Source organism: Globicephala melas, chromosome 8, assembly GCF_963455315.2.
Source record: "Globicephala melas chromosome 8, mGloMel1.2, whole genome shotgun sequence".
Lineage (NCBI taxonomy): Eukaryota > Metazoa > Chordata > Mammalia > Artiodactyla > Delphinidae > Globicephala > Globicephala melas.
In genome coordinates this window covers 46,835,661-46,858,051 of record NC_083321.1, presented here as the reverse complement: position 1 = coordinate 46,858,051, position 22,391 = coordinate 46,835,661, and the positions used below count along the sequence as shown (strand labels likewise).

General features: G+C 40.4%; 1 protein-coding gene across 5 annotated transcripts in view; it reads right to left on the bottom strand.

Moving 5' to 3' along the window:
- RIC3 (RIC3 acetylcholine receptor chaperone) overlaps window positions 1-19,287 on the bottom strand; it is a 49,400-nt gene extending 30,113 nt beyond the window's left edge. For 2 of the 5 annotated variants that reach the window (XR_009564901.1, XM_030831308.2), the window contains exon 1: window positions 18,966-19,287. Coding sequence is in view for 3 of the 5 variants with exons in the window: in XM_030831308.2 (XP_030687168.1) it covers window positions 18,966-19,089 (124 nt within the window). In the remaining 2 variants the exon portion in view is untranslated. The remainder of the gene's footprint in view (window positions 1-18,965) is intronic. The other 3 variants (XR_009564900.1, XM_030831293.2, XM_030831300.2) reach the window with 2 other exon arrangements.
- Between the last annotated feature and the right edge of the window lie 3,104 nt (window positions 19,288-22,391).

Here is a 22,391-nt window from a genome sequence, read left to right as displayed (position 1 = left end):
TTACCACAGAACAAGAAAGGTCTTAATGTAGCCAGTCCTTTAAGATACGAAAGCGTCTCCCTAAATACTGAGGACGTTCTTGAGGTCATATTTGATTCAGTATTACTTAAAGTGGAGTCTCCAACAACAGCTGACTGTCTCCTCCTCACCAGCTCGTCTCCCCCAAGGACCCATCTTACCGCATTCCCCTCCCACCTAACTCTACTTTGCTGACCACTGCTTTAATGTTTTCTGCTTGTCTAATCAGATTTTTTCCTTCATCTTTTACCAACCTCCCCACTCCCAACTCACCCTACATATTATTATTTTTTTTTTTTTTGCGGTACATGGGCCTCTCACTGCTGTGGCCTCTCCCGTTGCGGAGCACAGGCTCCGGACGCGCAGGCTCAGCGGCCATAGCTCACGGGCCCAGCCGCTCCGCGGCATGTGGGATCTTCCTGGACCGGGGCACGAACCCGTGTCCCCTGCATCGGCAGGCGGGCTCTCAACCACTGCGCCACCAGGGAAGCCCCCTACATATTATTAAAAGAGATATTTGTGTGTCTAAGTTGCTTAGCACGGGACCTAGTCCATATATTCAACACATGTTAACTATTACTGTTTGTTACCAGAGTAATCTTCCTAAAGCATAATTCTAACTGGTCTTGCCATTCCTTTGATCAAAAGCTTTCAACGGTTCCCATAATGACAAGAGACTGCATCACACAGGAGAGAGCAGAAGGAAGTATCAATAAAGTGAGTACCACCTTTTCAGTCAGAGTTATTAAGATCCTCGCTGTGTGTCCAACTATTTAAGTGGAGGTTAAATTAACCTTACTAGAGCTCATTTTCATCATCTATAAAATGACTATCATGAGATCTACTTCTCAGGGTTGTTACAAGGGTTACAGATTAAATAACATATACAAAGCTCCCAGCACACACAGTAGGTATTTAGCAAATTCTGATTTTTCCCTCCCTACAAAGTGAACTCCTAAACAACTGAATTCCACAATCTAGCCCAAAAGTACCTCTTCATGCTTCTTTCTCATTACATACTCCTGATTCAGCCAAACTAGACTTCTCACCATGCTTTGAGCCTGCCTTGTGATTTCTTACCTCTCAGCCTTTGCTTACTCCAATGGTTTTGCTTTTCCCTCCAACTCCACATATCTAAATCCAGTCTGTCCTGAGCCCAGGCCAAATACTGCCCTTGTCCCTGAAGCATTTTCTCTTATCATCCCCATTGCTTAGAATACACTGTCTGAACCTCTTTAATTGCACTTATCGCACCTGGCCTTATTCAAGAGTTCTATTTATGTGTCTTACATCCTCTATTTGAATGGATTGGAACAGAAATGGGTAACATCTTCCACTAAGTACCATTTCTACCCAATTTTAGCTAGTGCTGATTAAAACCTACAAAGCATACCTGAGAATAAGAAAAGCAGCCTCTGATACCCAGGAGCTGGTCTGGTATTGCTATGAGCTAGCCTGGCACTCACAGTTAGGTCTTGGTGTTCTCTTCTTACACATAAGCAATTTCAGACATGAACATCAGGCAAGACCATTCTGTGACCATGATGGATCAAGACAAAAGAAATAAGAACATTGTGTAATCTGTCTGAGCACACACAAAACATGAACACTGCCCAAACCAAAAAAATATCAAATAGCCCCTATTCCTGGATGATGAGTGACTGCTGCTTCTTTGCCAATTATAGCTATAGCTTTTCTTTAGACTGCTCTCTCTTGACATAAACTCTACTAAGATACCCAGTCATAGAATGTGCCCCACTTTCTGACAGCACCCGATCCACAGCAAAGCCCGACATCCTTAAACCTTCCTCAAAATCACCTAACATGGGGCTTCCCTGGTGGCGCAGTGGTTGAGGGTCTGCCTGCCGATGCAGGGGACACGGGTTCGTGCCCTGGACCGGGAGGATCCCACGTGCCGCAGAGCGGCTGGGCCCGTGGGCCGTGGCCGCTGGGCCTGCGCGTCCGGAGCCTGTGCTCCGCAACGGGAGAGGCCCCAGCAGTGAGAGGCCCGCGTACCGCAAAAAAAACCAAACACACCTAACACAAGCCTAAATCCTATAGTAAGACTTTTCTAACACTCTTACTGAGATGCTGCGTGCTTCCTCGTGGTGTGCATCCTCCTTTGCTGCAACAAGCAATAAACCCAATTTATTCAACTGTAGGTGCATTCCTGGTGCTCTGTGGCTGAAGGACAAACTATGAACTTCTTTAATAGAAGTCTAGTATTTTCTTTATGCTTACAGAGCATGCTCTGGGTCTTGCATGCTATACACTTTGTTGAACTGATCTGAATGACTTACACTAGGCCTGTTGGCCTTGCTGTAATCTGAAGACCCAGCCCAGTCACTCTCAGAGCTAAAAATAGTTTTTTACTTCATTATCCTGAGTGTTTTCAATTTCACAGTTTTGAGAACAGAAAATGGCAGTCAGACTGATCGAGGTGCCCCACACCCACCCACCTCTGAGTTTCTGAAATTGAAAATGTGTCTAATTTACATTCATTCACAGACTCTCAAATTGTCTCTGCTCCTCTTTGCACACTTTCAGAGTAGATGTCTGATGTTTCATTAAGAGAAAAGGTAAAGGACCCAAATAATCCATTTGTCTCAGGCACCTACATACCAACACATAAATTTAAGATAACAAAGAATTACGTATATGTGTGTGTTACCTATGCACGTATAAATACGTATACACACATATACACACATATGTGTGTGTGTGTGTATTTTCACATCTTGGAGAGCTTCAGACTCAGTGAGCAGGACTCACTTGAGGAGAATATGGTGACAAAAAGAGTCTGAACTATTCCAGAGGAACAGGGTTACTGGGGAGGGGCTGGTAAGGAATCCTGTTTATAGGCATTCACAGTGAGACGCTCAATGGAAAACACAGGTGGGCAGGGTCAGCAGGAGAGATGCCAAACGTTAACATTACGGTAGGAGTCCCCCAGGCCCCAGCCAACGGAGATGGAAGGTAGGACTCTCTTGAAGCCAATTCTAGCATAGAAGCAGCACACTGTCACCTTGGAGGGCTTCAACTACTCTGGAACCTGTTCAAAGTCCCAGTCAGCTAACCAGGAACAACTGACAAGTTCCTGACCTAGTATGCTGACATCTTCACGTTCCACAGGTACATAAGGTGAGTCAGGGAATGGTTACTCTGGCCAAAGAAGAAACCTGTTGGTGAAATCAAACGAGAACCATAGGAGAAAGAGATCATGCCATCTTAGAATTTGTGGCAAAAATGTAGGGGGTGTGTGGCACAGGCTCTAGGAAGGCAGAATTAAGAAGTCCTGAGAACAGAGACACGTGGTTCCATTTCATGAGACTCTAAGAAGAAAGCTCTTAAAGTGCATTTTTGCTTGGGCATTGAAAAAATTCTTAAGCAGGTGGGGAAGGCAAAGGAAAACAGCAGATGTACTGGTAGCTATTCTAAAAGAACAGACAAAAAATGAACAGAAGAGCACATCAGCAATCAGCATGAAAGAGTAGCAAGACTTGGAAGGACCACATGAGGAGGCCAAGGTCCAAAACAAATTAAGGTTTACAAAAAGGCTAGCAAGGGCTTCCCTGGTGGCGCAGTGGTTGAGAGTCCGCCTGCAGATGCAGGGGACAAGGGTTTGTGCCCCGGTCCGGGAGGATCCCACATGCCGTGGGGCGGCTGGGCCCGTGAGCCATGGCCACTGGGCCTGTGCGTTCGGAGCCTGTGCTCCGCAACGGGAGAGGCCACGGCAGTGAGAGGCCCGCGTACCACAAAAAAAAAAAAAAAAGACTAGCAAAAGCAAAAAGGGTATTTTTAGAGTGAAAAGGCAATTTGCTTGATGATAAAATGTAATGCTGAGAAAGCAGAATTTCTCAACCTCTATTTTGCTTCCATATTCTCTATCAAAGGGTATCAATTTGGGGTTAAATGGGAGAGAATTAACAATCCTAGAGGGAAAAAAAGTTCCAGATGGGTGAGGAGGGTAAGATACAAGTCTGTTCACTAAGTAATTTCTACCAGGAAAACTGGTAAAACTTGCACATAAGGTCACTGAACTGAAGAAAGTTTTAAGAAATTATATTGATAAAAAGAGAAATCTTGAACGAATGGAGACATAATTATTGTTCCAGTTTGCAAAAAGCAAAAGGTGGATAGTGGACTTTTCAACTATAGAGAAGTGAACGCTTCTTGGACTCAATTCTAAAAAGGATTCTTCCTTTTTTTTTTTTTTGATGGAGTGGACATGGAAGGGAAGAAACTTTTTTTCTGGTTATATAAGAAAAAAAACCCGCATACCTATAGAAAATTGAGAAAGTAGAGAAAAGTATAAATAACAACCACCCATGTTTCCATGACCCAGAAATAACCACTGTTAAGATGTTGACCTACTTCTTCCTAGTGAATACATACAGTGAATACATCTTTACTTTTCATTTATAGTATACAATTTTCCCATATTATTTGGAACTCTTCATGAGGAGAAGAAAGAGAAAAGGAGATCCAAAATGTATTAAAAGAGATTATGGCTGAAAAATTCCCAAACCTAAATAAGGAAACAGATATCCAGATACAGAAAGCACAGAGGGTCCCAAACAGGTAAACCCAAACAGACCTACACCAAGACATATTATAATAAAAATGGCAAAAGTTAAAGAGAGGATTCTAAAGGCAGCAAGAGAAAAACAAAGAGTTAATTACATAGGTTCCCCCATAAGGCCATCAGCTGATTTCTCCACAGAAATGCTGCAGGCCAGAAGGGAGTGGCAAGATATAGTCAAAGTCCTGAAAGGGAAAAATCTGCAACCTAAGGTACTCTACCAAGCAAGATTATCATTTAGAATAGAAGGAGAGACAAAGAATTTTTCAGACAAGCCAAAACTAAAAGAATACAGCAATACTAAAACTATCCCCTAAAAGGAAATATTGAAAGATCTTCTCTAAATAGAATATATAGAAAAGAGAAAATCACAATTAGAAAGCAAATCACCTAAATAAACCAGTACACAGATTAAAAAAAAAAATCAAAAAATTTCTGTGAAAGTGATGATAACCACAATGAACAGCAAAACAATGAACATGAAGATGTAAAAGAGGACACCAAAATCATAAAATGTGATGGAGGAGAGTAAGCAAACATAGATTTTTTAAATTTCCTTGAATGTGTTTGAGCCTATGTGACTACTAGTCTAAGGCAAGTAGATATGCAATGGGGTTAACATACTTGAAAAACAGGGTTACCACAAATCAAAAACATAAAATAGACTCACAAAAACCAAAAAGAAGAGAACATAAGTATAATACAAAAGAAAAGCATCAAACCACAAAAGGAAAAACAACAAGAAAAAGGGACAAAGAAGAAATATAAAATCAACAGGAAAATAATGTTTAAAATGGCAATAAATACATATCTATCAATAATTACCTTAAACGTCAATGGACTAAATACTCCAATAAAAAGACAGAGTGGCAGATTAGATTAAAAAACAAAAGCCTACAAGATGCTGCCTACAAGAGACCCACTTTAGGGCAAAGGACACACACAGACTGAAAGTGAGGGGACAGAAAAAGATATTTCACATAAATGGAAATGACAAGAAAGCGGGGGTCACAATACTCATATCAGACAAAATAGACTTAAAACAAAGGCCATAAAGAAAGATAAAGGACACTATATAATGATAAAAGGATCAATACAAGAAGAGGTTTTTATGCTCATCAACATATATGCACCTAATATAGGAGCATCCAAATACATAAAACAAATACTAACAGACATAAAGGGAGAAAATGACAGGAATACAATAATAGTATGAGACTTTAACACCCCACTCACATCAATGGACAGATCTTCTCTGGACAGATCTTCTAGACAGAAAATCAATAAGGCAACAGAGATCCTAGATGATACAATAGAACAGTTCACATTTTCAGGAAATTACATCCAAAGAACCAGAATACACATTCTTTTCAAGTGCACATGGAACATTCTTTAGGACTGATCACATACTAGGACACAAAACAAGCCTCAACAAATTTAAGAGTATAGAAATTATCAAAAGCATCTTTTCTGACCACAATGGCATGAAACTAGAAATCAACCACAGAAAAAAGAAATGAGAAAAAAGCAATTACATGGAGGCTAAACAACACGCTACTAAAAAACCAAACAATGGGTCAATGATGAAATCAAACAGGAAATTTAAAAATACCTTGAGACAAATGACAATGAAAACACAACCATACAAAATTTATGCAATGCAGCAAAAGCAGTTCTTAGAGGGAAGTTCATAGTGATACAAGCCTTCCTCGAAAAGCAATAAAAACTTCAAATAAACAACCTAACCTACCACTTAAGAGAATCAGAAAAAGAACAAACAAAACAAAAAAACCCTAGAGTCAGCAGAAGGAAGAAAACAATAAAGATCAGAGAGGAAATTAATAAAATAGAGACTAAAAAACAATAGAGGGCTTCCCTGGTGGCAAGGTGGTTAAGAATCAGCCTGCCAATGCAGGGGACACCAGGGTTTGAGCGCTGGTCTGGGAAGATCCCACATGCAGCAGAACAACTAAGCCTGTGTACCACAACTACTGAGCCTGTGCTCCAGAGCCCGTAAGCCACAACTACTGAGCTCATGAGCCACAACTACTGAAGTCTGTGTGCCTAGAGCCCATGATCCACAACAAGAGAAGCCACCACAATGAGAAGCCCGTGCACTGCAACAAAGAGTAGCCCCCACTCGCTGCAACTAGAGAAAGCCCACGTGCAGCACGAAGACCCAACGCAGCCGAAAATAAACTAAATTAAAAAAAAAACAACAGAAAGAAAAATCAATAAAATCAAGAGCTGGTTCTTTGAAAGGGTAAACAAATTGACAAACCTCTGGCCAGGCTCACCAAGAACAAAATAAACAAAATAAGAATTGAAAAAGGAGACCTAACAACCGATACCTGCAGAAATACAGGAAACCATAAGGGAATACTATGAACAATTATATGCCAACAAATTTGATAACCTAGAAGAAATGGACAAGTTTCTAGAAACATATAGCCCACCAAAACTGAATCAAGAAGAAACAGCTAATTTGAACAGACCAATCACTAGAAGTGAAATAGAATCTGTAATCTTAAAACTCCCTACAAACAAAATTATAGGACCAGATGGCTTCACAGGCGAATTTTACCAAACATACAAAGAGGAACTTATACTGATCCTTCTCAAACCCTTCCAGAAAACTGAAGAGGAAGGAACATTCCCAAAGACATTCTATGAAGCCACCATCACCCTGATACCCAAACCAAACAAAGACACCACCAAAAAAGAAAATTACAGGCCAATATCTTTGATAAATATAGATGCAAAAATTCTCAACAAAATATTAGCAAGCCAAATTCAACAACACATAAAAAAAATCATATGCCACAACCAAGTGGGATACATCCCAAGTTCACAAGGATTGTTCAACACACGCAAATCAATCAATGTGGTACACCACATAAACAAGAAAACACAAAAAACCACATGGTCATCTCTGTAGATGCAAAAGAAGCATTTCACAAAATTTAACATTCATTCATGATAAAAGCTCTTACCAAAGTGGGTATAGAGAGAACATATCTCAACATAAAAGCTATTTATGACAAACCCACAGCCAATGTAATACTCAATGGTGAAAAGCTGAAAGCCTTCCCACTAAATTCTGGAACAAGACAAGGATGCCCACTCTTACCACTTCTATTCAACATGATATTGGAAGTTCTACCCACAGCAATCTGACAAGAAAAAGAAATAAAAGGTATCCAAATGAAGGGAAGAGGTAAAATTGTCATTATATGCAGATGACATGATACTATATACATAGAAAACCCTAAGGACTCCACACAAAAACTACTAGAACTGATAAATGAATTCATCAAGGTAGCAGGAAATAAGATTAACATACAGAAATTGGTTGCATTTCTTTACACTAACAATGAAATATCAGAAAGGGAATGTAAAAAAACAATACCTTTCAAAATCACACGCCCCAAAATAAAATACTTAAGAATAAACCGAACCAATGAGGTGAGAGTTGTATGCTAAAAATTATAAAATATTAATAAAAGAAATTGAAGAAGACTCAAAGAAATAGAAAGATATCCCATGCTCTTGGATTGGAAGAATTAATATTGTTAAAATGAGCACACTACCCAAAGCAATCTACAGATTTAATGCTATCCCTATCAAATTATCCATGACATTTTTCACAGAACTAGAATAATCCTAAAATTTATTTATTTATAAATAATCCTAAATCCTGGGTCCATAAAGGACCCAGAATTGCCAAAGCAATCTCAAAGAAAAAGAACAAAGAAGGAGGCATACGCCTCCCAGACTTCAGACAATACTACAAAGCTAAAGTAATCAAAACAGCATGATACTGGCACAAAAACAGACATATGGATCAATGGAACAGAACAGAGAGCCCAGAAATAAACCCATACACGTATGGTCAATTAATCTTCGATAAAGGAGGCAAGAATATACAACAGGGAAAAGACAGTCTCTTCAGCAAGTGGTGTTGGGAAAGTTGGACAGCTTTCACCATACACAAAAATAAACTCAAAATGGCTAAAGACTTAAACATAAGACATGACACCATAAAGCTCCTAAAAGAGATCACAGGCAAAACATTCTCTGACATAAATAGTACCATTGTTTTCTTAGGTCAGTCTCCTAAGGCAATATAAATAAAAACAAAAATAAACAAATGGGACCTAATCAAATTTACAAGCTTTTGCACATCAAAGGAAACCATAAACAAAACAAAAAGACAACCTACAGAATGGGAGAAAATATCTGCAAATGATGCTACTGACAAAGGCTTAATTTCCAAAATATACAAACAGCTCATACAACTTAAACAAAAAAGCAAACAACCCAACTGAAAAATGGGCAAAGACCTAAACGTTTCTCCAAAGAAGACATACAAATGGCCAACAGGCACATGAAAAGATACTTAACATCGATAATTATTAGAGAAATGCAAATCAAAAGTACAATGAGGTACCACCTCACACTGGTCAGAATGGCCGTCATTAAAAAGTATACAAATAAATGCTGGAGAGGGTGTGGAGAAAAGGGAGCCCTCCTACACTGTTGGTGGGAATGTAAGTTGGTGTAGCCACTATGGAAAACAGTATGGAAGTTCCTCAGAAAACTAAAAATACAATTACCATATGATCCAGAAATCCCACTCCTGGGCACATATCCAGACAAAATTATAATCCAAAAAAGATACATGCACCCCTATGTTCATAGCAGCACTATTCACAGTAGCCAAGACATGGAAACAACCTAAATGTCCATCAGCAGATGAATGGATAAAGAAGATGTGGTACATATATAGAATGGAATATTACCCAGCCATAAAATAGAATGAAATAGTGCCATTTGTAGCAACATGGATGGACCTAGAGATTGTCATACTGAGTGAAGTAAGTCAGAAAGAAAGACAAATACCAATGATATCACTTATATGTGGAATCTAAAAAATAGGACACAAATGAACTTATCTACAAAACAGAAATAGACTCACAGATATAGTGAACAGACTTGTGGTTGTTGGGGGGGCGTGTTGCAGGAGGGAAGGTCTGGGAGTGCGGAGTTAGCAGATGCAAACTAGTATATACAGGATGGATAAACAACAAGGTCCTACTGTATAGCACAGGGAACTATATTCAATCTCCTGTGATACACCATAACGGAAAAGAATATGAAAACGAATGTATATGTATGTATAACTGAATCACTTTGCTATACAGCAGAAATTAACACAGCATTGTAAATCAACTACAATTAAAAAAAAGAAAGTCCCTCAAAAAAAATAGGTATGGTACACAGTATCAGATTTCAAGTTCAGGTATAATTAATACTGTATTTGTATTGTCTACTCTGTTTATAAATCCACAGTGATCCCAGACAAACTGGTATTTTTTCCCCTTTGATTTCAAAGAAAAAGAAAACTGGCCACCAAAACAGACAAAAAACAAAAAAAACTCCAACCCCTCATGAATATAATTTACTAGATTCATAATAGTCTATCATATGGATGCACAATAGTTTATGTAACCATAAATAACAGTAATAATAATAGTAATAATAAAGTAATGGCTTATAAATGCTAATAGAGGAAACCATGATCCCTGGGAGCCAGCATTCATTAATTCGCCCAATTCACTAATTCCTTTATTCATGAATATTGATTTTCTACAATGTGCAGGCCTGGTCTAAAGTTGGAGATACAGCAGTGAACAAAACATACAAAAATCCTTACCCTCATGGAACCTCCTTTCTAAATGGGAAAAGATAATACACAAGATAATGATAAATACTAAAGAGAAAAAATGAAGCAGGCAAAGAGGATAGGATGTGTTGGGGGGAAATAAAGATTTTAGCTGGAGTATCCAGAGAAGGCTCAGGAGATGAAGACCTAAAGAAGATAAAGGAAAGGCACATGGCTATCCAAGGGAGAGCATTTTAGGCAGGGGAAACAACAAATGCAAAGGCCCTGAGGTGGGAGCACATCTGGCATGTTCAAGCAACAGTGAGAGGCCAGCATGGTCAAAGCAAAATGAGAAAGAAAGGAAAAGGAGAAGGAAATGGGGAAAAGGATTAAGTAGGTCATGTACAGACTTTGTCTTTTCATCTGAGTCAGGAAGCCACTGGAGGGTTTTATGGAGGGAGAAACTTACGCTTTAAAAGGATCAGTATGGATGCTATGTTGAGAACAGACTGAAGGGAGAAGGGAGGAAGAAGGTGGACCACAGCCTAAAACAGACAGAATAAGATGGAGTAAAGCAATCAAATGACCAACTGGTTTAATGACTCTACACAAAAGGTTTCAATGAATAGACTGGGGTGATCTGAAGAGCAGTTTCAAATGACTGACAGATTTAAAAAAATAATTTGAATGATCAAGACGACATGCTAATCAAAAGCAAGGGTGAAATTGTGAAAAGAAATTGTGAGGCAGTCAGGGACATCTGAATGCCGACTGGATATTTAATGACATTAAGGAATTATTGATTTTTTAGGTGTGATAATGATATTGCGGCTATTTTAAGAAGAATTCTTATTTTTTAGAGATGTATACAAAATTATTTACGGATGAAATGACCCAATGTCTGGGATTTGCTTCAAAATAATTGAGTATATGGGGGGAAAAGTAAGTGGGGATATACATGATACAAGATGATGAAGCAGGGTGATGTGGATTCATCTTACTACTCTCTCTACTTTTGCTTATGATTGAAAATGTCAAACAAAAAAGTTTTTTAAAAAAATCAAGAATGGCATATAGCTGAGAGCGATGGTAAAACAAATACACTGAATGGAACGATAAATATTCTGAAAAAATGTCCAGAGGCTAGAATTCTGGACCAATAGATAAAATGTAACAGGAAAGGCTAGAAACTGCTATATTTGGTTCCAAAACATCAAGTGAATGTACAAAATGGACAAAACCTAGATGAGTAGCTCCTATTTAAAAAAAAAAAATTTAAGATTCTAATATACAGCAAGGTCAGCAAGTAAAATGCCAAAAATCTAAAGCAATCCCCAAGATGCATTAATAGAAGTAAAGAATTTTAAAAAGGGGGGTGGGGGGGTGCTCTTCCATGAGCTAACTGGCTTACACTTGCTATTGTTTGCCATCTAAGAGGGCTATGTTTAGATACTTGCAACTATGTCATATGAGGAATGGATGAGGCAGCTAGGGATGTCAACTTAGGAAAAAAGATGGAAGAAGGGGACGTGACACTAGTCTGCAAATTCCTGAACTCATCATCTTTCCCCTTTAATCTACTTTGCTTCATTACTATTTTGGTAAAGGGTGTTACCATCTATGTATTCACCTAAGCCAATAAACTGAGAATAATTCAAGATGCCTCCCTCTCTCTCACGCTCCATGTCTATTTAAAAATGTCTCTTAAAATTGTTTTCTTCCCTCCTATCCAACGTTGATGCCTCCCCTGCTCCATTTACTCCTTCTTCTTCCTGTACCCCTATTTCCCTTTGGGAATCACTCTCAACTCCACAGTGGTCAATCAGCATATTCTTTCTACCCACAGCACTGCAAATAGCTTAACTCAAGCTAGTAAGATGGGAGGATGTGTTAGCTGGAACTATTGGGAAAGAATAGGTGTGGGAGGAGGGGGAGGGGATAAGAGTAAGATGGGAGTGAAGGAAGAGTTCAAAAGAACAGAAACATTCTTTCTCTGGACAATTAAGTGTGAGGAGGTGATATCTGGAACTGTTGCAACTATTTTTGCTACCCTGAGAAGTCAACAGACAGAGTCAACTTGAGAAGGAACCCAGAAGTGAAAAGGACACAGAAAATCAGATTGTGAATCTCTAGATCAAACCACACAGGAGGCCAATTCTAACACAGGGTCTTTTCATTTGGACTAATCAATACATTCTCTTTTTGACTTAAGACAGTTCAGCTGAATTTCCTGTGACTTATCATGAGAATCCTAACTGATGAGCCCAAAGACATTCGCTCAATGATGCTCATGTCTCAACTGGACTACTGCAACAATATTCTCCCTGAAAAAATCCTCACGATACAGACTTAATACTGTTGCCAAGGTGTCCTTTCAGACTGTATGTTTCTCTTCTACTCATAAACTTACAATGGCCTCCTCTTCCTTTAGAATACTATCCAAACTCCTTAAGTATGGCAGAAAAAAAAAATCTTTACAGTTTGGCCCCAAGTCTCATCTCTTACAACTCTAAAGCTATTTCAAGGCTCTGGGTGTTGTTTTTGCTCTGTGTTCCCTCTGCCTGGAATGTTCTTCTTAATCTGGCTAATAAAAACACTTTAGAATTACCTCCTCAATTTAGCCAAGGAATGCAAGGTTGGTTTAACACCCCAAAATCAATTATGTAATGCATCATATCCACAGAATGTAGGACAAAAACCCCATTATCGCTTCACTAGACACAGAAAAAGCATTTGACAAAATTCAACACCCCTTCATAACAAAAATACTCAACAAACTAGGAATAGAAGGGAACTCCCTCAAAGGGCATCTTTAAAAAAATCCACAGCTAGCATTACCCTTAATAGTATGAAAGCTTTCTTAAGATTAGGAACAATCAAGGATGTTCCCTCTTCACTGCTTCTATTCAACATTGTACTAGAGGTTCTAGCCCAGGCAGTTAGGCAAAAAAGAAAGAAAGAAAGAAAAGGCATGTAGATTGGAAAGAAGTAAAACAATCTCTGTTCGCAGAGAACAAGACCATGTATTGGAGCTAATAAACAATTCAGCAAGTTTGCAGAATACAATATTAATACACAAAAAGTGTGTTTCTAAAAAATAGTGAACAATTTGAAAATAAAATAAAATAATTCAATTTACAATAACAGCAAAAATAATAAAATACTCAGGAATATATTTAACAAAATAAGACTTGTATCCTGAAAACTACAAAGTTCTTTGAAATCAATTAAAGACCCAAATAAATAAAAAGAAATCCTATGTTCATAGATTGAAAGACTTAATATTGTTAAGATGGCAATACTCTCCAAATTGGTCTACAGATCCCACACAATCAAAAATCCCAGCTGGCTTCTGCAGAAACTGATAAGCTGATCCTAAAATGTGTATGGAAATGCTGGGCCACAAGACTCAGAAATTAATCTTGAAAAAAGAACACAGTTGGAAGACTTAATGCTTCATGACCTCAAAACTACAAAGCTACAGTAATCAAGACAGTGTGGTACTGGTATAAGGATGGGTGTATATGATATTTGTATCAATGGAACAGAATTGAGAGTCCAGAAATAAACTCTCACACTTACAGTCAATTGAATTTCAACAAGGGTGTCAAAACAATTCAATGTAAACAGAATAGTGTTTTCAAAAATAATGCTGGGATAAATGTATATCCACATGAAGTTGGACTTCTACCTCACACCATGTATAAAAATTAACTCAAAATGGATCAAAGACTTAAATATAAGAGTAAATACTATAAAACTTGAAACATGGGCATAAATCTTTATGACCTTGGATCTGGCAATTATGCTTTTAGATATGACACCAAGAGCAGAAGAGAAGAAAATAAGTCAGACTTCATCAAAATTAAAACTTTTCTTAAAAGGACACCATCGAGAAAGTGAAGACAACTTACTAAGTGGAAGAAAATATTTGCAAGTCATGTATCTGATAATGAACTTGTACCTAAAATACATAAAGAACTCTTACAACAATAAGAAACCCAATTTAAAGATGTGCAAAAGTCTGAATACACACTTCTCCAAAGAAGATACACAAATAGTCTATAAAAGATGTCAGTGTTGTTAGTCATCATGGAAATACAAAAAAAAAAAATCACAATAAGATACCACTTCACACCCATTAGGATGGCTATAATCAAAAAGGCAAGCAATAACAAATGTCGGTGAGGATATGGAGAAAGTGGAACCCTCACACTAATGGTGGGAATGTAAAATGATGCAGCCACTTTGGAAAACAATCTAGCAGTTCCTCAAAACTGCTCATAGAGTAATCATATGAGCCAGAGATTCCACTCTTAGTTCCAGCTACACTAAAATGCTTACATTTCCCAAATGCATATACCCAAGAGAAACCAAAGCATGTATCCATACAGAAATCTGTACACAGATGTTAACAGCAGTGTTATTCTTAATAATCAAAACCCAAAATGCCCTTCAACTGATGAATGAATAAAATGTGGATGGAATATTCCACACAATGGAATATTATTCAGCCATAAAAAGTAATGAAGTACTCGGGCTTCCCTGGTGGCGCAGCGGTTGAGAGCCCGCCTGCCGATGCAGGGGACGCGGGTTCGTGCCCCGGTACGGGAAGATCCCACATGCCGCGGAGCGGCTGGGCCCGTGAGCCATGGCCGCTGAGCCTGCGCGTCCGGAGCCTGTGCTCCGCAACGGGAGAGGCCACAACAGTGAGAGGCCCGTGTACCGCAAAAAAAAAAAAAAAAAAAAAAAAGGAATGAAGTACTGATAAATGCTACAACATGGATGAACCCTGAAAACATGCTATGTGAAAGAAACCAGTCACAAAAGATCACATATTGTATGATTCCATTTATATGAAATGCCCATAAAAGGCAAATCTATAAAGACAGACAGTAGATTAATGGTTGCCTAGGGCTGAAGGGGTTGGGGAGTGTTGAAGGGTGATGGCTAAATAGTATGGGTTTTGGGGGGGTGAAAATAATGAAATGTTCTAAAAATTGATTGTGCTAATGGTTGCACAACTCTGTGACCATGCTAAAAACCATTCAGCTACACACGTTAAATGGATGAATTGCACAGTATGTGATTTATATCTTAAGAAAGCTATTACCAAAAAAAAAAAAAAAAAAGGCTCTCCTTCTCCATGACACCTTTCTTGAGCCACCAATAAAACTGACCATTCTGGGCTTCCCTGGTGGTGCAGTGGTTGAGAGTCCGCCTGCTGATGCAGGGGACACGGGTTCGTGCCCTGGTCTGGGAAGATCCCACATGCCGCGGAGCAGCTGGGCCCGTGAGCCGTGGCCACTGAGCCTGCGCGTCCGGAGCCTGTGCTCCGCAACGGGAGAGGCCACAACAGTGAGAGGCCCGCGTACCGCAAAAAAAAAAAAAAAAGAATACAAAAAAACTGACCATTCTAACATGTGTCTCCCCACTTCCCTGCAAGGATTTGAGTACCTGTAATTGACACTTTTTTGCACTTATTTAATGTCTGTTTCCCTCTACTAAACTGTGGATTCAAGGCAGGGATTTGGCTCATTTTTTCACGGAATTAACAATATTTATACGTTGTGTGTAAACTATGTAAAAGTGTACATCATAAATATTTGCTAAAAGACTATCCTAACAGTTGTTACATGGAAAAGGGACTGTGCTTGTTCCACATATATGCCAATGGGCAGAAATGGAAGCTATTGATACAATGGCACGAATTTTAGGAATTTTCAAATAATCAGGGCTGTCCCTTTATTCAAAACAGGGGTGTCTGGGTTCTGTGGATTCTCTGAGTTGATTCTCAAATTCTGAACGTATGTATAAAAAGCATGTGCATTCTTCCTGGGAAAAAAATCCATAACTTTCATCAGATTCTCAAAGGGGTATATAACCCAATAATGGTTAGGATTCACTGTTTTTAAAATGTCAGTGTACCAGGGCAGGGATTTTAGTTAGCAAATTTCAGTTACTGGAATACATCATTCAAGGTAGGTTTTTGCCTAGATTATACTACTTTGGTTAATTAATGCAAAAAGAGAACTCACAATATTAGTATCTTCATAATCTTATTCATTTAAAAGTATTTATTGATTGTCCATTATATGCCAACTGCTGAAGAAATAATAGTAAACAAGACAAAGTGCCTGCCCTCAGGAGCTTACATTCTAGAAGGTGGAGACAAAAAAAAGAGCAAATAAATAAGAAAATGTCGTATCATAGAGTAATGCCTTCAACAGAGAAAATAAAACATGATGAAATAGGGAATGAGGGGAGTGTAAAGAGTTATTTTAGGAGCAGGAGGCTTTTGAGGACATGAGCCACCTTGTCTCCTTGCATGGCCTCGCGATAAACCTTTCGCTGCTCCAAACGCCGACGCTTCGTCGGGCACATGAACTTGCATTAATATTTGTGCCTGTTCAAACGACAGACGGTGCAACTTTTTAGTGACTCCTTCATCTCCTATGTTCACCCAGCGGTTCTTTCTAAGAATCATCTCTTAATCTCTCCCTTCTCCCTCCTCTCTTCCTGCACTGTCCTTACCCTCAAGGGTCTCTCAGTCACCAACATTTACAGTGTAGGGCCTTGTATATGATAGGATGGAGTTAAGTGCAGCACATGTGTGGGGCACCTGGGGTCAGGAGGTGGCCAGGAACGACTTCCCAGAGGAGGTATATTTTGTCTTCAGACCTGAAATGTTGTGTAAGTCATGTGGGGTGTGGTGAAGATGGAACTTGGGGTTTTCTAGCACAGGAATAACAAAGAGGCATAAACTAGATGAATTCATAAATAGAATGTGAACTTGGTTAATTGCATGTTATTGGGTCCGGCTTCTAACCTTTTATTTCCCTCGCTTTGGCATTAACCTCTAGAAAACGTGATTATTTTTAAAGCCCCTCATTATCCTCCCCACTTCTAGGCACTTTTCGTATTCAAGTTTTCTTCTGCATCTGCCAAACTAAATCTTCTCTAAGCTTGGCTTCTTAGTTTCTTTGAACTACTGAAAAACCTGGGAAGACTTGATACTGAGCAGGACACTGTGGGGCTCCTGGGCACAAAATTCTGTGTCCCTCATTACTCGATTACAGAAAATCGGCTTCATTCGGCCTCCATGACCTTCCCAGAGTTCCAACTAGCAGGTTCAAACAGTTTTTAATTAGGGAAGGGAGGGGATGCGGAGACAAGGGAGGAACAGTGAAAAGAAACAGTAGTGTCAGAAGTTCCTTAATGGTCCAGTGGATAGGACTCAGTGCTTTCACTGCAGTGGCCTGGGGTTCAATCCCAGGTTCCCCTGGTCTGGGAACTAAGATCCCGCAAGCCACGCAGTGTGGCCAAAAAAAAAAAAAAAGTTATTTTAGCTAGGGTCATCAGGGAAAGTCTCTCTGAGGAGATCACATTTGAGCTGAAACGTGAGCAATGAGAAGGAAGCTGAGAAAAGAACACTTCAAGAATGAAGAGAACAGAAAGTGCAAAGATTCTGAGATGAGAACATTGATTATTACCACCTGCGTTAAGAGAAAAAGCCATGTCTAAACGCCTCTCTATACAACATTCAGAAGAGTGTCTCCCACTCACAGTGAATAGAACTTATTCAAGATAATTCAGCATAATGAAAATTCACTGTGATGAGACTATTCTAAACAAATCTTTACTGCTTAGGGTCATCACAAATTTACTCTTCTTCAATGCAGACAATATCATTAGACAAAGTGAGTAAAACCTTTGGGGTTTTGTAATAAAACAGAAAGAAGAAAAAAAACCACCATGTACTTTTTTTTTTTTAAGAAGTCTCTCCCAGGTAGAGTTTTACAAAGATTATTAAGCAAACTCTATAAACAATTATGAGTTCGATCTGCTCTCCATCCCTAGAGCTTGGTGCTTTGCGTTTCTAGTATTTACTATCTGTGAGGTACCAGAGGGTGGAGTTACAGCCAGTGTATACAAATTAGAGGGAAATCAGTTTCAGTTCAAAAGCAGCTGTCCAACAATCAACAGGTTGCATATTAGTGTAAGTGTGGAGACTGTAAAACCATGACTCAAGTTAGCGTAACTTCACGACCTACAAAGGACTGTTCCAGTTCTTTCTCCCAGCCTTGGCATCCCTGTCGTGTTACACTCACCCATAAAGTCCCAGAATGCAGACCAAACAGTGGATTTTTAACCACCACATACATCATGCCAATAACAAAAGATTGACAAATACTTGTTCAGGTAAGGGCAACGCAGAGCTTTGTTCATCTCAGCAATTTAAATTCTTACTATTAAAATCTTCAAGTTATATTTACAAAGGCACAAAAAAAGCCTGAAGCAGTGAGCACCCAACACCAAACTGAAAGTACACAATGAATTAAGGTTAACAGTACCAATTCCAACTATTTCATTCAAATGCACGACAGAAAGCATACGGAAGCCCTGAAGAGGGGAATCCAAGAGGGAGCCCTCCTGACTCAGAGCACCTGAGCAGACGGTGACTAGTTGCGTTAGGCCAGTGAGGGGAAGGGGCTGCCAGCAACCGGGGAGTGTGCCCAGGCTTGTCTGCGTGCGCTCCTGGTCCTGCCTGCGGTGGAAGGTCAGGAGGGACCCGCTCGGGCTGCTGCCCGCTGGTGTCAAAAGAACCCAGGGGCTTGGCACCTCCCACACGCCGCCGGGTCCGCCTTCTCTAGCGGGGACGGAGATTCCCGGAGCCGCCCTCCCTGTAGCATCGCTTACCTTCGGTGAGCGGCGGTGGCTCCTGCCGCTTTCCGCGGGACAAAAAGGCCTTGGGCAGAAGCAACGACACAGCCAGGACGAGCCCCGAGGCCAAGGCCACCCTCTGCACGGTGGAGTACGCCATGACCACCCGCCCTCGCCGCAGGTGAGCTCCAACCGGAACCGGAACCAGAAGTGGAACCGCAAAGCCCGCGGCCTCCTTCGACCCCACCGAGAGCTGCGCAGACGGCGCCGCGCGAGGGACAAGTGACCAGGCGCCTCCGGCTCCGCGGCGGAGGGCTGACCTGCTCCCCCCGCGCGGTCACCTGGTGCAATGAGTGGTACCCGCGCCCTCTCATTTGTACCGACGCCTTCCACGCCCCACGCCCACCTCGGCGTCCTACCGTCGAAACAACCGATGGGCGTCCCTCCTCTCCATCCAGCTCACCACACTGCTCACTCCCCGCCCCAGACCGCCCATTAATTTCCTCGTTAAGGCCCCACCCAGGCCCCGCACCTCCATTGTCCATCTGCATACCAAGGTGATGATACTACGACGCAGCTGTAATGCGTTTTAAGCTTTCCATAGCTTAAGATCTTTCAGAAACTCCTCTTTATCCTCATAGAAAGGTCAAACTGCTATGACCTCAAGGCCCTGCGTGGTCCGGTCTTACCAACGCTCCGTGCAAACTAGATCATTTGCTATTTCCCCAGCATATTTCTTGCCTTCAGGGAATCTCTGCTTATCGTGTTACCTCTGCCTGGAAAATTACTAACGCATCTCCACTTGTTAAAAACTTCTCTGAAGAACAGCTGAAAAGTACTACCCTCATGAAACTGTTTTAGTCAGCCTCTCCTTCCTCTGTATCCCCACAGATCTTCGTTACTGTCTTTATGGCTTTATTTAATAAACATTCTTTCGGTTCTTACTATGTATCAGACCCTGAAATGGCACTACAGAATCTGATGAATAAGATGGCTTCCGTATGGGGTAGGTAGTTACAGAAACAAGAAAATGCAGGAAAAATGATGGACTCTGGAGCAGTCAGCTCAACTGGAAGGAGGAGGAATGAGGAGAAAACTCCTGAGAGTAGGTGAAATCTGAGTATTTGAAGAATGAGTAAGTTACTAGGCAGACAGGTGGGAGGAGCTAGGAGGGTATACCAGGGAAAGGATGCAAAGGCGTAAACTCGAAGCTTCCTTACGTGTTCTGAAAACTATTAGTAATTCGTTTTAGCTGGGCCATGGGATTGGTGACAGGACATAAAGTGATAAGGCAATGTAAGCAGGAACTAGGTTATGAGAAACTTGGATATAATTTCCAGTTAAACATGGCAGACGGAGCACACCCACTTATCTTTGCTTTCCCCAGACACCTCACAATAATGAAAATAAAAAGATAGAGTGTATCAACTAAAAGACTAGAGAGAATGGGAGAAAACATGACAGCAGACAACAAATGTCAGAATTTTATAAGATGCAACGTTATCCAATAGAAATATAAGGCCAGTCACATATGAATTTTAAATTTTCTAGTAGCCTCATTTAAAAAGTGAAAATAAACAGGTGAAGTTAATAATATACTTATTTAACCCCAAACACCCCAAATATTATCACTTCCACATGTGTAGCACTAGTCAGTCACATTTCAATGGCTTAATAACCATGTGCCTAGTGGCTACCACATCGGACCGTGCAGGTTTAGAGCATAAAAAGTGAAGTGCCTACAGAAAGAAAGACTCTAAGAAGCAAACAAATTTGGCCTTCAGGACCTATAAAGTACTAGGAATTGGAAGCACTGAGTTCCTTTAAGGGCAGAAATGTGGAGTGGGACTGAATAAAGAAGGATTGGTTGAAAGTCTGTCAAGAAGCAGTTGATATCCTCCAAATCTGGCTCCTCAATTACTGCAGCCAGGTGGTTGCCCCTACTGGCATCACTCAGGCATCATCATCATTGATATCATCAACAGCACTGAAAGTTATTGAGCACGTCCTATGTTCCAGGTGTTTTCCATATCATAACAATTGATTCTCCTAACAACTTTATGAAGTAAGAAATATTATGATGTACCCACTTTACAAATGAGAGAACTAAGGAACAGAAAGCCTAAGTAACTTGAACAACAACTACACAATATACATTGGAAGTTATTGTTTGAATCCAGGCATGCTTACTCCAAGACTTGCTCTCTTAACCACCAGTTTTACTTTCTGGAACCAGAGATGCTCTGGACTCACAGACAGCAGGTGCAGCTTAGGAAGGTGAAGACTGATGGGATAGTCTAAGAGGTGCAGAGGAATCCCAGATCACCCCCCAAATTCTCACTCGGGTGACTGGATAGACATTGATTCCATATAACAAGATTTTGAGGACAGAAGACTCAGATCTGTGAGAAAGATGAGTTCAGATTTTGATGAGTTGAGTTTGAGGTTCCATGAAATGTCCATGCAGAGCTGTCCAGTTGGGTATACGGGTCCGAAGCTCAGAAGAGACGTTTGGGCTGGAAACAAATATGGAAGTGATCAGCCCACCAATAGTAAATGACGTCTGGGAGAAGATAACATTAGCAAGAATGCTCATGTAAATGATAAGAGGCCACAGTGGAAACTTAGGGTACACCCTTATGTTGAAATTCCCAAGTATGAGGACAGAAATGCAGTGGAAAAGAAGATACTGATCCAGGTGCTAAAATCTTGAATGAATGAGGAGTTACTGGAAGGATGAAAGGTGACAGGAACAGAGGGTATAGTAAGCAATCAGATGACACGCTCTTCTAAGAGTTGTAGTTTGTTTTCAGAGTAGTTGTAGCAGTGGCAGCAGCAGTCACTCGGAGGCATACTTCTAAGTGCTTTACATGCATAAATCCTTTGATGATTATACAAAACTTCCTGAATAAATGCCAGCTCTTACTAGTAACTATTTGGTCTAATTCCATTTTTTATGGTTCTACACTCAGAACAAACCTCTTTTCCTTTCACTTGCAGTCCCACTGTCATGGAACTTGTAAATTACTCCCTAGCAGCTTCTCCTGTGTTGCTGGTATTCTTATCCCTGTGATAATCGCCTTCCCAATTCTCCTGATTTAGCTCCTTTCTGCTTTCTTAACACCCAATTTCAGCACAGAAGCAAACTGCTCATGGGCCACAAGATCCAAGGAAGAGAACCTACCTTCCTCTGATGTGCAGTAAGCGGTCGAGAGGGGCTCTCTCAGCCTTAGGCCCAAAGAGAGGGGACCTCTGTTTGCCTCCTTCTCCTTGGAATCTATTTCCATTCTGCCTTGTGATGACCGGCGGGGCTCCCTGATATGAGGCCCTCGAGGCACTGCAGCTAGAGCAACTTAACTGCAGCTGCTTCCAACTGACACTGCCTAGGGGCCCCGAACTGTCCGTCCATGAGAGACACTGGAAAGTCACTCAGTGTAAAGTTGTCATATTCATAGTCATTGA